Genomic DNA, 15,138 nt, shown 5'->3' on the forward strand with positions numbered 1-15,138 from the left:
CTAAAGCTTCACTGCTCCACGTGGTAACAATTAGCACAAGCAGGCAAAGGACCAGTTCTAATTCTAAGAATAACTGCTGAAGCCAGTTTCTTTCCAAGACTTTTCTAGTTTCTTTCCACTTAGTGGATGGAAGAGCTCCTACACAGCAGGCAAGGAGCAAATGAGAAAATCTCTACTCTTTAATAAGTATTAGTTTTAATGATCAACTATTTTAATAGTGAGTCATTTTGCTATTCTGGTGTGCTTATGTCAAAAGGACTAATTCACTCAGTTTCTGATACATCTTAAATCCAAACTAGTATTTGCCCTCTAGCTATCATTTCTTTAAGCTGCCTTCACAGAGAAGTCTTCCTAACGTATCTATAAATTTTTTTGTTAATTTTCTCCATATTAAGCTTTTATTAAACTCTTTGTAATAGACCACGGACAGAAAAAAATGTCACATTACAGGCCTGACAATGTTTTCAAGATTATTTTGCCTTAACCTGATGTTTAATTTTGTTCAGTTCCCTATCATCTGCTCTGAAGAGGTGTTGTAATGAAACCTTTTAGAAATGCCTAAAAAGAAAAGAATTCCAAAAGTTCCAAATTGAAAATTTCATTATGCAGAAGTCCTATGGCAGGCATATTTTTCTCCCGTAGTTACAGAAAAAGGACTGCAAGATCTACCCACTGTTGTGGCTACACTAATAACAGGAGCCAAGCCAGTCCATTTAAACTAACTGAGAGATGTCCATACAAGCTGTGGTCCCTACAGTGAAAACATGGCTAAAAGGCATCAGTAATGTCAAGAAGAGGAGAACCCTTTTCTTTATGCCAATAAAAAGTAAATTAGAATCATATTGTTCTTTTGGGTGTATTTTTCAAAGTATTTGGGATCACTTGGAGATGAACCATTTGTCCACCTACAGCGTATGGTGAATCTTCTTCCAACTTCCATTCTGAAATTACCTTGGAATAAAAAACTTAATTGCAAAATTTAAGATAAAAAAGTGATATTTCCTGGCTTGCTACTGTGGCTTTGCTTCTCATTCTACGGAACATTCAAATCCCTTACTGTTGTTTTACTACTGTTTTCTTCTTTTCAACACAGCTTGCAAATATTTCATACATGTTTGAAAGACAGAAAACCAAACTTCTATTTGCTATTTCAGAGTATTAAAGAAAGCCAAAATAAAGGAAATAAAAGTTGATCCTCAAACAGGCAAAAATACCTGACTGCTTAACAGGAATTCTATTAGTATTATCTTTAGCATATGATGGTCAGACAACTTTACACAGAAGGTTAACACATTAATTAAATAATTTAAAAGATATTTGCCCCAGCGTCCTCAGACAATATTATCAGAGTTTTGCATTTTCAAAAAAGAAACAGAGAAGCAATTCATGTAATCCTTTTGAACGCAGGAAACAAAATTGCTTATTGATTAATTTCAGGATCCATTTGATTCAAACTATCTTCTAATTTAACATATATAGAACACAAGGCTAGAATCTAGTTCGGCCTTCTGCACAGGATAACTCATAAACGCCACCCATGACTTCTGTAAGAAGCCCAAGGTAACTTGAGTTTTATAAGACATCTCTCCCACAATCAATCGCTTCTGATTCGATAGGATTGAAACGGAGAATACAGCTCTTCCTCGGGGAATTTGTGTGATTAATCTCTCATTGTTAAACAAACAAACGAACCCAAACACATAAAACCCTTCCATTATGATTATTTTCTTATTAGACTTTTCTGGCTTGAGCTTTCTAACACCAGCTATTGTTACAATTCTCTTAAGCAGACTAAGAAAGCCATTGGTACCTTACATTATTATCTCCCAAAGAAAATACAGTATTTTAATAATAGTAATGCAGTATATACCTTACATTATTATTTCCCAAAGAAAGCACAGGTAAAAATCAAGTTATTTCCCAGTATTCTTTATCATAAACTAAACACTGAGCTGTCTAACCCTCACCTCTAACCTAGCTTTTTTATCTTTTTCTATATCCACTGTGACATTTGAAACTTTTTAAAAACAGAATGATAGAATAACAGGCAGTTTTCCCTTTTAGACACGTCAATCCCATATACAGAGATAAAAGTATCCTCTGAATTCCTATTCCTTTTTTTTCCCCACCATCTTCATACTTGTCTATGTCAGGAAAACTAGACAGAAACAAGTTGAGAGACATACACTTGTGCAATCCACTGTCTCAGCTGGATACACAGACAAGGAGACATGTTCAAAACTGCTATTTATGTAGCAGAATATAAAGAATTTACCAACCGCTCTTTATTTATCGAAATTAGCATTTTCCAGGAATGCTTTCTCTGCATGTGTTTCCTTCTTTTGGTTTTGTTTTTTTTTTGGTTGGGGGTTTGGGTGGGATGAGAGGCTGCTTTTCTTTTTCTGTGTAACCTCTGATATTCAAGTAAATGGAGCTGAAATGGGATCTGGCTTCCTTCCCTCTCACATTTCTCACTATAGCTGTGCTGGAAGCTCGCAGATGTTTCCATGAAGTGACTGCAGTTGATGATAGCACAACCAGGCTCTTCAGTGATGCTGGCGGGCTACCAAGTTTTCCTGAGAAACTCAAACAAGAGAGGAAAAAGTGCACTTTTTAGCACTTCATAAGTCAGCTATATCAGTTTGGAATTTCCCAAGACACAGGTACTTCTGTAACCTGATGGTGTACTGCATAGTGCAAATAATCTGTATACTGTTGCTTCTCAAAGAAACTGGTAATAGTTGGTTAGTGAAGAGTGTTCTGCAACTAAATATACCAATTCTGCTACAATAACATGCCTTCCAAATATGAGATTTAAAATCTAATTATAGAATTTTTAATTAAATGAATAGGGCACACAAATATATTTGGATTTTTATAACACTGAATACAGTGTTTCAATAATAATTTTTGTTGAAAAATTAAAGCAGACTGGATAAAGACCTAATCATATAAGCTAGGAACTGTCTGGAAGACTAAGAAAAAGGGAATGGCACTTTAGAGAGTTGCTGATACACTTGTAACAGAGTAGCACAGAATTTGGAAGGAGTCTGTCACAGAGCAGTCTATTCCATTTAAGCATATTTTTTGCCTAGATGCACCTGTCAAGGTTTCATAATTCAGACCCTTTAGGAGCAAGCTGGGTTGGAAACATAATTTTCTAAGAAATACAGAGAACAATAGTTCTCAAAAGGTCTGATGGGAAGTTACAGGATCAGACATCATACATACACAGCACACTTCGTTATACAATAGGTCTACGCAGAAATCACACCGAACAGGGAGACCTCCATTAAGAGATACGCAAAACCACAGTCTTAAGATAGACTACAAAAATAAATGCTGAAAAAGGTTATCAAATTGGAGGGTACCTTGAATATTGAAGGGTGAAAAAATGAAACAACAGCCTGGGTAATTAGAGGTTGTACGATTTCATGTATTCCTACCACAAAATTACTAATGTCCCACCTGAGATGAAGACTTCGTTCCTCCTCACTCTGGAGCCCTCCTGAAGTGACAGTTTGTAAAAAGAAAATAAGTTTCTTTTGGCCCAGTGAGAACACTAAGATGTTTCTGATATGGCACTAAGGAAGAGCTGAATACTGCTGAAGAAGAACAGAAGTACTCCCGTACCCGCAATGAACAATACTAGAAATCCTGCTGGTCTGGAAAGGCACTATTTGAACCAGGGAGGATGCAAAAACGTACATATTATTTCTAGTTTAAATTATCGCCTATTAAATGGAAGTTGTCATTTGAAATATCTCAGTGGATTTGGGTTAATCTGGGGGGAACACGTGCTGCTGTGAGAGTATGGCTATAACATGACAACCTGTTGTGTCACAAGCATCTTATTTCATTAACAAAGCTGAAGGGGAAGAAAACAGAACACATGAAAATTACAAAAACAGAGATTAGGAGGGTTGTCAACACTACTTGGGACAGAGAAATGGAAGGATACAGACATTAAAATAGTCTGTAGAAATAAAATGGAACTTGAAGAAGAATTCAACTAAATTCTAAGGAGAAATTTGGGAAACAGCAATAGTGAAAGATACCTTAGGGAACTGGGAAAAGCCAGGTGACACAAAATTTGCAATTGGTAATGATTATAAAAACACTGGTGCAATTTTGAATTGAATATATCACAGCAGAATAGAGACTTTCTTCTTTCCAGACAGGGCTTTTGTGTGGCTAGGTTTGGAGAATTTTGTTGATTCTAAGCATGCTGACAAAAAGGAAGCAGTTACAGAGAACAACAATTTCTTTTCATGGACTAGAGAACTTTGATGAAAGAATAAACAATATGCATATATTGTCAGATTAAATGAAAACAAGTATAACAAGTATGTGTCTAAATACATTTAAAAACAGTCTATAAACATTGAAGAATATAATCAGCAAGAACGAAAAGGAGCATTCATAATTTTTCTAGAGCATTGGAAAAGAAGGAAGACTGTAATGAAACATCTGGCTGGTTTTACATGATGGAAAAGAGCTCTTCTATGCTTCTTCTAAAGTCTTATCTTAAAATTTCAGGCTGACAATTATCTGCAGTGTAGCTGAACTGTTTGTGAATACACATAGCAACACAGCTCCAGGATGTCTAGCATCAGTTGAGGCACAGTAAGTTGACTTCTATTGCTATTATTTGAGCACATAAAATTAGTCTCGTAGGGGGGCAAACAAGACTTGCAAGCTGCACTAGAGACGAAGGATAAGGAAACAGCTAGAAGACTCTGTTAGGGGAGGACACGTGAATTTTTTGGATGTACAATTTTGCAAAAGAATAAATGTAAAAATAGAGAAGACAGAAGATGGAAAATTGCGCAGAGCAGCTATATACATGAGATTTTTCCTTTCTCCCTTGTATTAACCAACAGCAATAAAGAAAATACATTTCTATATCAAATGATACCTAGTGATCGATTAAAATGCCGCCACATTATTTAAATATTTTCACAAAAAATGTATATTATCATCAACTTTCTGTAAGATCTGTAACTGTCTACCACTCAAGTATTATAGTTCCAAGGAAAAAATGTTTGCTTCCAGAAATATAAACTAAAAGTTCCCTAAATAACTTAATTTTGGCCATATGTAAAGCCCTGATCTCTGTACAGCAACAAACACTTCTTAAATCAACAAGCAGACTGTATGAGCATTTCCAGTACAGATTTAAACACTACCCCCATAAATTACACACAAAATAAGATAGTCAAAAAAATGTGGTTCTATCTACAAAATTAAGCCTACACTTTTGCTTTAGTTCAAATGCGAACTACCATCAACTGCCATAATATATGAAAAATTACAGCATTCACTCATAACATCTACAAGACAGTTTCCTTCAAATTCAGCCATCCATTGGGTGAATTTTGTTTTTTAAATATCCACATGCATTTCATCACTTCTGGTCACATAGACAAGAAGGCAAAGGATATACACACTACTTAATTCAATTGACCCTTGCCCCATAAAATGTGAATCATAGTAACTAATTCAAAAGCTTCTCCCCACCCACTGACTAGCCCGAGGCTATAAATTTAGGGACCAGAAATAGGTAAGGAAAATCAGATATTGTGAATACCCCTAAAATCATCTATTCCATTATAAGGGAAAAAGTCATTACACATCATTGAAACAACCGCAATAACCTGGTATGATTCCAATATGGTGTTCAAAAGGCAAAGTGAGTGGGTGTCCTGGTTTGGCCTGAGTAATTTTTTTTTGAAACTTAATCATAAATTTTGGAAATTTCAAGAAGTTATTTTGAATAGATACATTATGCTAGGCACTTAATTTCAATTTAATAAATAATTACAAAATTCAATTAACATTAATTCTTTGGGCTGTACATACTCTCAGGATCCAGCTTTATCTTGTACAGTACAATAGCAATTATGTATCTATGCTCAGAAAAGAAAGCAGAAAAAGGTGTTTTCTAATCTAAACTACAGGAGGATTAAGGAGAAACAGGACTGACTCATTCCAGCTGAAATATGACCTGAGGGACTACTCTCCCTACTCTCAGGTAAAAAGGCTAAAATGTCTTCCAGTATCAGATTCAGTTATTACCAGTTTTAAAATCATGTCTTAAAGATGACATCTCAGTAGTGCAATGACATGATCACATCATTTCATTATCAGTTCAGTAATGAGAGTGGAACATGCTGGACGAACACTATACAAGGTAGAGATTAAAACCACTTCCTACATCAACGCAAGTTTTCCTGAAGGCTTGCTATTGCACATTTCATGTTGACATAGTGAATTTTTTCATTTTGAATTGGCTCTCTCATTGACCCAAAAGACATAAAATATGGGGCCAAAGCTTATGCTTCTTCATATGTCTTTGTTATGACACATACTGGGCAAACTAATTTTCTTCCCTTAAAAACATGTTTGAATGAATGATCTAATAAACCCTATCATAAGAACAGACCTTATCATTGCCCCTTTGTAATAAAAACCCAGATTCAATCTCTCCACTGTGATTTAAGTTGTCTTTCAAGTTAATCCAATTTAAATGACTGAAAAGTGAGTAAATACTGTGTTATATAAATTCTTTTAAAGTATGGGAATAATTCAACGGTCAGAACACTTAATTCTGTAATAACCCACTGAAGTCTTGCATACCTATTATTTTTAAAAGCAATGCATTTTTGGGTCAGTACAAGTTATTAATGATTTTTATATTAATGCATTTTTATTAGATAGTCTAAAGATGCTTCAACAATTCAGATAATTTTTTAAATGGCTCACTGAAACATGAAAGCCAATCAAACAAATGATCACCACCTGTCTTAAATAATTAGTGTGAGGAACAGCAATGAAGCAATGTAAGGAAAATAATAGGTGCTTATGAGCAGAGTTCTCATTTGTTTACTTCTTGTCCCAAATGCTGCTCGAGAATCTGTGGCTACTTTTTGGCACTGGCTCCAATGCTTCCTCTGGCACTACTGCCTAGGCTTGACTCTGCATAAAGGTAATAAATCAGGAAAACTGAAGCAGAAATTTAGCCCTCCATTTACACAGTGCTGGGAATACAACCTTCAAAACCATTAAGTTAGTTTGCAAGTAAGAGGCCAATTCAACCACCACACTTTTCACTTTCATGTTGCTTTAGCAAAGTGAATCATCTGCAAATTCAGTTTCACTAGCTAGCACACTGTGCTCATCCTATACTGTTCCCATTTTCTCATACACAGACCCTTAGGTTTTAGTTACTTAAGGTTTCTAGTATATAATCTAAAACATCAGATGTAACATGCAGGAGAATTTTCTTTACACGTCTGTTTAGTTATACAAATGTTATACAACAAATTAAAAAATATTTTAAAATTCCTAATGAAAAAAAGTTAAACTGCAGCCATGACTGACAGACCACGCCTGTAAGTAAAAAGCATTGTAGGCATGTTATAATGACCTCAAATCAACTCTAAGTTGAAAGTCTAAGCAACTGAAACTTGTATGAGCATTTAAGAGAAATCTAAGTACGTTAAACTATGGAAATAAACACTTCAGGCACTCAATCTTAATTCTGCCCTTTAGTGAACATAAGCAAACCAAAACTGTATGTGATTTTAAATGTTAGTATTAATCTAATTTGGAACCATAAATACCAAAATACTTCAACAGCAATCACACAATCATTTCATATTACAACTCATGGCCATGAGGTTATTAGGTTAAGTTTCCTTATTTTTTTTCCTTACCTTACCTCCTTATAAATGGAATGTAACCAGATTTCCTGTGCAATATTTACTGCTGCAAGTCACCTCCACCCCTCTGCCTGTTTAGCTTTTTTTGACAATGTGTCAAGCAAGGCAATAGTAACTTTGCATAGAATATTTCCCCCCCACTATCTGCCTCTCACACTCTAACCTATAACGCAGTAGTTGTCAATGCAGTAGCCTGCAAGGGAGAATTAAGGGATCTCTCTTATCCCACTGTTCCTTGTGCAGGACACAACAAAAGCCACACATGTTTTTGCTTAGCAGTGTTGTACTGCAGTGCTAAGGAAAATTACAACAAAAAGCCGTTAGAATTTTGTTTTGTAAGGGGACTGGAAATCTATTGCACTATGCCACATCTTAGTCTGAAAATCGTTTTGGGTCAGAACCCAAGGTCAGAGTAATTCTCTTGTGCTATATTCCCTATCGCTTTTTCTGCTTCCAAGTTGTGTATCACTTGACCTGTCCAGAGATACTGCAAAGTAAAGTTACAGAGGAAATTTAAAAAAATATCACCCGCCTCCCCCAGACTTATACATTTCTAGACCAAAGGGCAGATTTTTTCTTATTTCAGGACTATCTCACCTCTGGAGTGACATCTCGTGGTGCAAACCCTGTTCCTCCAGTTGTTAAAATCAAATTAAGTTCCTTTTCATCACACCAATCTATCAGCGTCTCCTGAAAGAGAACATGAATCCTGTCAGATCTAACAAGTAATACGTGGGATAAAGTTATCTCAGAAAACATCTGAAGACTTGAAATGTCTTAGAAACAAGCAGAGACAACACAATATATGTAAAGAATTGTAAAATCACTCATGGGTTTTTATACAAAGATTTTAAATGACTATTTATAACACATTACAGAATGGTTCAACTATCCATCATAATACTTTTGGAAATGGAAACTGAAATTCTGTTCTCCATCTCTTCACCTGAAATGGAAAACAGTAATTCAGAGTTATTCATTTATGTCACTGTTTATTTTGATTTTGAGATATAAATATAACACTTTGACACATGTTAATGGAGTACGTGTATTTAATTCAGGTTACATGGTTGATTATTATTAAAGTAACTTTGGTTTCTGTGCTTCACTTTTTAACAGCCTGAAAAAAGCAAGAACCACATATTTGTAAGCTTATCCACCAAAAGATGCAATAATACACTGACGCAGCAACAGAAAAGATTATTTCTAAACATCTTTTCTACATTCCCTACAACATCTCAATAGGACTCTCTATACTAATTCCAAGGCTGGACTAAGAAAGCTTAATACATCCATCATATAATTCAATGACATACAATACTGAGGAACTCATGATACTAGAGAAGTGTTTAATTTGACTTGCATTCATTTTTTAAATGACATTTCAAACTAGTCTTCAAACTGATAAAAATTTGACATAAGCAGAAAATTTATTTAGTCTCAATATGATTATATCACCCTTCACACTCTACTGTGGGCTAGCACAGCAGCAGAAAGTCTGCTTGGAGCTCAAAATTAGCTGTGTTACATGAAGTACCCTCGTGTATTACACAGTAAAGTATCCATCTGCAGAAATCAGTCAGATCAATTACTTAGACAGCTATCCTTATTCTAGCAAAGAAACCTCATTCTTTGAAAAAGTTTAGAGCACATTTACGTTTCTGGAGTACTATACTGGGGAGGAACGAACTCTTTTGCCAACTGTTGGCTAGAAGTTTATTATTTATCATAAAATTAGATCTGAGCAACATACTGATTAAAAAAGCTTAAAATACTGTTGATGGTCATAAAACTGTCCAGAACATTTTAAAAAGTACTACCAATTTAGGTTAATCCTCAGGTTTATGTTCTGCAGGCTTAGCACTGCTCTGTAACTTCCAATTGAGAGAAAGCTCATACACAGCCTCTTCCAAATTGCACGTAGATAAACTTGTGTCTGCCTGCAAGGCCCATCATGCAAACATATCCAAGGATTACTTGAAGAAGTGGCAAAGCCAAAGGTTCTGTCGTTATGTCTCCTTTCCTTCCACTTCCCCTTTTGTGTTATATCTCTTGTCTTTATTAAAATCACATTCATCTTTTCAGTCTCCCAATTTGGAGGACGGCACTCTGCTTAGGTGGGCTGTAAATTACGGGAAGTTTCCGGTTATATGAACATTTCAAATAAGCTCGAGGAAAGAATACACATAGTGTCTCCAACCTGTACATAAAGGAACTATTAAGTCTGACTTTTGACTTATGTTTTGAAAAAATGTGAATTACAAAAGCATTTTAAGTCTCAAAATTGTTTGTTTCACTAGTATAATATGCATCAGAAAAATTATTTTAAAGAGGTGGCATCTTCCCTATTTTATCATCTAGAAACATATTTGTCTTGACTTCCAACAGTCACAAATTTCAGAGAATACTTGAGAGAATTCAGCGTAAAAATGGTGTTTGGCAAAGTTAGAGCTTAATGTTGTATATAGTTAAAAAATTATTATCATCAAGAAAAATTTGTCAGTATAAAGCAGGAGGGAGAGATTTTGTGTTTACTTTTTTAATGAAGCATTTACCTTTACATAAAATAAAACCTGCCAAACTCCAACTGATTTTATAGAGAAAATAAATCCTTCCTCTGTTCTCCTTTTACTACAGTGCAATAATACTCCAGTTAACAGAGAAAAAATGGCATGTGATAGCCTATAAAAAGCTAAAGAAATCAGCATACACCCTAACTCTTCAAACAAACTGAACCTATTACTGCTATTCCATCAGTATACTTAGGCAGACACACAATTCTCTATCACGTTCTAGTTATAACAAAAAAACACAAGCTTTCAGTAAGAGGACCCTTGACTGTAAGGCAGTAAGTTTAGGTTTCATTGTATTTCAGAAGTGTAAATGGTACCACTTAGACCTTTTAAAAACACGGAAAAATACCCGAGAGACCAATATTCAGCTTGTTTACTTTCTCTCCAGCCCACAAAACTCTGTCCCACAAAACATTCTCATTGACATTTTAAGTATATAAAAAAGGAAGAACCACTCCAATCAACTGAGGACAAAAGGCTACTCATATTCACTTTGCTGCTGCAAGCAGTCCGGGTATATTCTCCATTGGCTTTGCATGGAACTGAATTTGCTGTGTCTTTAAATGAGAATTCCTCTAGGCCAGGGATCTGATAGTTGGCTTTACTGATGCTATATAAACAGAATTATAACACTTCAACCAGAGAAAATTTCATTAAATAGTTTTTGTGCATCTTTCTCTTCTTCTATTGTTTCACTGACAATAAGCTTTCAATATAAAATGAGACTAGGTCAACAGGTTATGTAAATCACTGTCACTCCATTCAAGTCAATAGAATTATGCTGATGGATACAAAATACAGTATCAGGCTCTGAAAACAGTACTGTAAATTTTAAAAAGCCAGAACAAAACTACAGCCCTCCAGTAAAAAACAACCAATAAATAGCTTAATATTTTTAACAATTAATATCCTAAAATAGGCTTTATCAGTTATTTTTTGATGTCAAGGTAGACAAGGAGAAATGAAGTCATTACAGTCAGTTTCTCTGGACACATTTTTACTTCAAAAGCACACAACTGTGATTCTAACCTGTTCAGATTTCACTGAAGTCCTAGAATAATTATGCTTTTCTGTGGCCCAGAAATAAAATGTCAGCCCTGCTGTCTCCTTAAGCTTTGCATTAGATCTGATGCCCTGCCCTCTCTACCTATTTCTTTGTATTTTCTCTTCTAAATACATTTAAATTTCTCTCATTTAAATAAGTAAGAAATCCTTGGGTCTAACATACAATTTATTTCCATCTCACTCCAAAGAGCTCTTGTTTCAATCAGCCCCCTCTCTCTCCAAATCTGGAACTACTTGTTGGACTTCCTATGCACTGCTCAATCTCGAAATTATTTCAGTTGTAACACTGCTCCTCAGAAACTTTGCTTATGATCTGCTTGAATTTTCTCATGACCAGTGTTGATTTCACCAGTGCAGAAAAATCTTGCCTCATTCTTTCTCTGAACGAGTTCTTAGTCTTTCACATGTAAATTCATTGATTTTAAGGCCAATTAAGATCATTAACCCATGGAAAGAATGCCTACAGTGCCTGGCACAGCGCAGAGACCCTATGTTTACTGCAGATACATGCTTGCAAATTCATACAGGCACCATCACATTAAAAAACACTAAGACCAAAAGCTGTACAGGTATATTCTTGTGGCACCACACTTAAGCTAGTGCTACCTGACATTTCAGTCAGTGAATGGCTATAACACTTACAGACATATTTCCTTCTGTGCAGGTAACTTAAGCATCTCAACGTCCAAGATGCGAAACTGCCATTAGTCTGAATTGAAATCCAAAGGGCAAATCACAGAATTTTTGTCAGTTCCTCCCATATTTAAAACAAAGTCTAGGACTCAAGCACCTCTTCACTAAACCACCCAGCCTTGACCTGAAGGATTCAAGAGAGAGAAAATACATCATCCATTTAATTTGGTAGAGTTTTCCAGGAGCTATTAATGTTTATCATTAAGTATTTGTTGTGTTTCTAGTAAGCGTTTCTTAACAATAATTTCTGTGGGATAACGCCTCCACCACAATACCCAAGAAAACTGCTCATAAAATGCACAATGGTAATGGTTAGCAAAGTGAGGGTTTTTTGTAACTTCATTTATGTATGATCCTCTAATCCCTGTAAGTGAACAGGAGAAACAAATAGGGATTCCTTTCTGGAACACACAGAACAGTTCCCTGATCTTTGGAGATAACCGAGGTTTGTGGCTTACTTAGTAAATTTTTGCAGTCTGTTGCAAATAAGGCCTTACCACAGTCACAGGTGCTCTAAGTTTCTGTCCTTGACTGCTGCTTCACTTAAATAATGGAGTACAGCAGTTCTACATGTGTAATTAATTATTTCCTTTTCAGAGTGACAGAGGCATCCATCCATTGACACAATGTTATGAAGCATGCTGTAAACCAGGAATTTAAACTTGAGAAAGGTTGCAAGACTCCTCCAGTCCTCTTACTGCTACTGTCTGCTGTTCTTCCACGTAGATACTGAGACTACGAGTAATGCACTTAACTGGAGTAGAAGTACTACAAAGCACACAAAAATGGTCACCGTGGATCAGAATAAACGTCTACACAGAAAAGCTGAGGTGTTGAGGACTGTTCCTCTCCTATGATGCTACAGTCCTATGGTATTTCTTGTCTTTCTTTTTGTCCTATTTTTGCCATTACTTTGCTCTGAGACTGTGATAACAGTCCCAGGTGTTTATGCTTCTGAAATTATTAGAATACATTCCTGCAAATCAATATTATCAAATTATATTAGTATTTTGGCACATGCTACATTTTTCTAGCACAGTGCAAACTTGAATTTATTTCTCCTTATATGCACCACTAATCATATATGAAGGACCATTTAAAATATGTTAAAATTTGATTGAAGTTGCTGAACAAATATCAATGTTAAATATGAAATTTTATTATGAAACAATGTAAGTTTATTAACATTGGACTCTGAAACAGAAGTAAGTTAGTATAAGCTGTTTTACAGACATGAACACTACCCAGAACTTCTCAAAACAACTGAAAAGGTCATTGTGGCTTCTGGGAAAAACTACTGATAGTGCTTAAAAATGCAAAAGTCTGTGTTCTCCAGCACAGATCTTCTGAAAACTACAAGCTTTGTAAAATTATATAACTTCTGTATTTGCAAATAAATACTGTTTACTCTAGGAGAGTATGTTTTAAAATGCAAGGAAAAAAACATATAACAATATGTTGTTAAAGCTATATTGATAACTCTCCTTAGCAATCCAAGTCAAATAAGAAGAATTGTTGCATAAAAAGCCACATTAAATATCAATTTAATTTTCTTTCACATTGCGTGGTCTCATGCTAAAAGAGCTAAAAGGGTGTCTGAGATAAATTTCATTTATGATTATCTAACATTGTCATAATGAAGAAATTATAGTGAACAAGAATATGGGGAAACATATCAAAGAAGAGAAAGTCTGCATAGCTGCAGATTTGCTAAGAAAAGTGGATGTCATTTTGACCACTGAGTTTCAGGAATACAGGAACTGGCACATTAAGATCTCATAATAACCTTTACTTAGTCATGTGGCTTGAACTACTCCAGACCTCAGCTCACTAAAGGTTATACCTGATATTGTGGCATGAGAGAGTATACGCTGCATGAATCAGAAATTCATGTCACAGCACACAAATACAAAGTGGAGCAGGGGGGGCGGGCAACGATGTGTGGTGTAAAAGTGACCCAATTGTTCCTCATTGTTGTGTTATTTAGGAGTTTGGATCTTCTCTATTCAGCTGACCATGGCTTGTCCATTAATTTGAAAGTCCATTAATTTAAAAGTCAAGTACTGAGGACCATGCAAGTATACGAAAATCCATAAAGCAAAGGCACTGAAGGAAAGATAAAAAGCTGAGTTCAACATTCGGTTTGAAAAAGAGGGTAGGCCTTAGAAATGTTAATATATTCTTAGAATTAATGTCATATTTTGTGCCCTATTTCTTGCGAAGGTTTTAGTTCTTATGCTCACAATCTTTCTCTTACTGCTTGAAAGCTTTGCTGAAATGCAGAGGCATGAAGATATTCTTATGTGTGGAGCAAACAACTTTGCAAGTAATCAATCTCAAAATGATTTAAGAATGTCAGAAAATAAAATGCTAAAACACCAGGAAAATATGCTTGACATTTTCTATTACCTCCACCCTTTTTTTTCCTTCATCCAACAACAAAAGGCAGAAAGTAAGAGAAATGTTAGAATTGTGTTCAGAGTGTAATCGCCGTAGTCAAGCAACTTGGATGAAACACAAGTACTTATCGCAGTGTCTCTAAATAGACCTTTTCATCTTTTGACACTTTACTGAACATAGTTAGTAGTCTTTTGAAGATTCTACAGACATATTTTGCAGTTTTCAGCATTGCAGTCATTTTATATTGCTGGTTTTCTAAATATGATTTTCTAAATACTAAGCTAATGTATTAAAAAAAATTGTGAAAATGCAACTATTTTACTGAAATGCAAAACTAAAGGAAAAAGTAATAAAAATGTACTCTATAATGGCTTACTTTGTAAATGGAAATTTAATTATAGGCATTTTCCATTTTAAATAAATTGCAGCTATCAAATATTGCAAGATTCAACACACCTATGCAGCCTGTAACATAACCTTTTTTTTAAAAAGTACCTCACATCTTCTAAAAGCTGCTATTCATGATAATTATCCCTAAAACAGGAAAAAAAAGAAGCAGGCACTGAAGTGCAATGCTCAACAGAGTTTATCTATGCAAATCAGCAGGGAAGTCAAGCAGAGAGATGTGCAAACACTGAACTGTTTGCTAGTCAAACCACCAGGACTGGGAGTGCCAACACTGA

General features: G+C 35.2%; 1 protein-coding gene across 2 annotated transcripts in view; it reads right to left on the reverse strand.

The window, feature by feature from the left end:
- Window positions 1-15,138, reverse strand: part of GPHN (gephyrin) — a 333,104-nt gene that overhangs the window by 144,171 nt on the left and 173,795 nt on the right. For both annotated transcript variants that reach the window (XM_068397489.1, XM_068397488.1), the window contains exon 4: window positions 8,322-8,414. In XM_068397489.1, the coding sequence (XP_068253590.1) occupies window positions 8,322-8,414 (93 nt within the window). The remainder of the gene's footprint in view (window positions 1-8,321; window positions 8,415-15,138) is intronic.

Source organism: Nyctibius grandis, chromosome 4 (assembly GCF_013368605.1).
Source record: "Nyctibius grandis isolate bNycGra1 chromosome 4, bNycGra1.pri, whole genome shotgun sequence".
In the NCBI taxonomy this organism is placed as follows: Eukaryota; Metazoa; Chordata; class Aves; order Nyctibiiformes; family Nyctibiidae; genus Nyctibius; species Nyctibius grandis.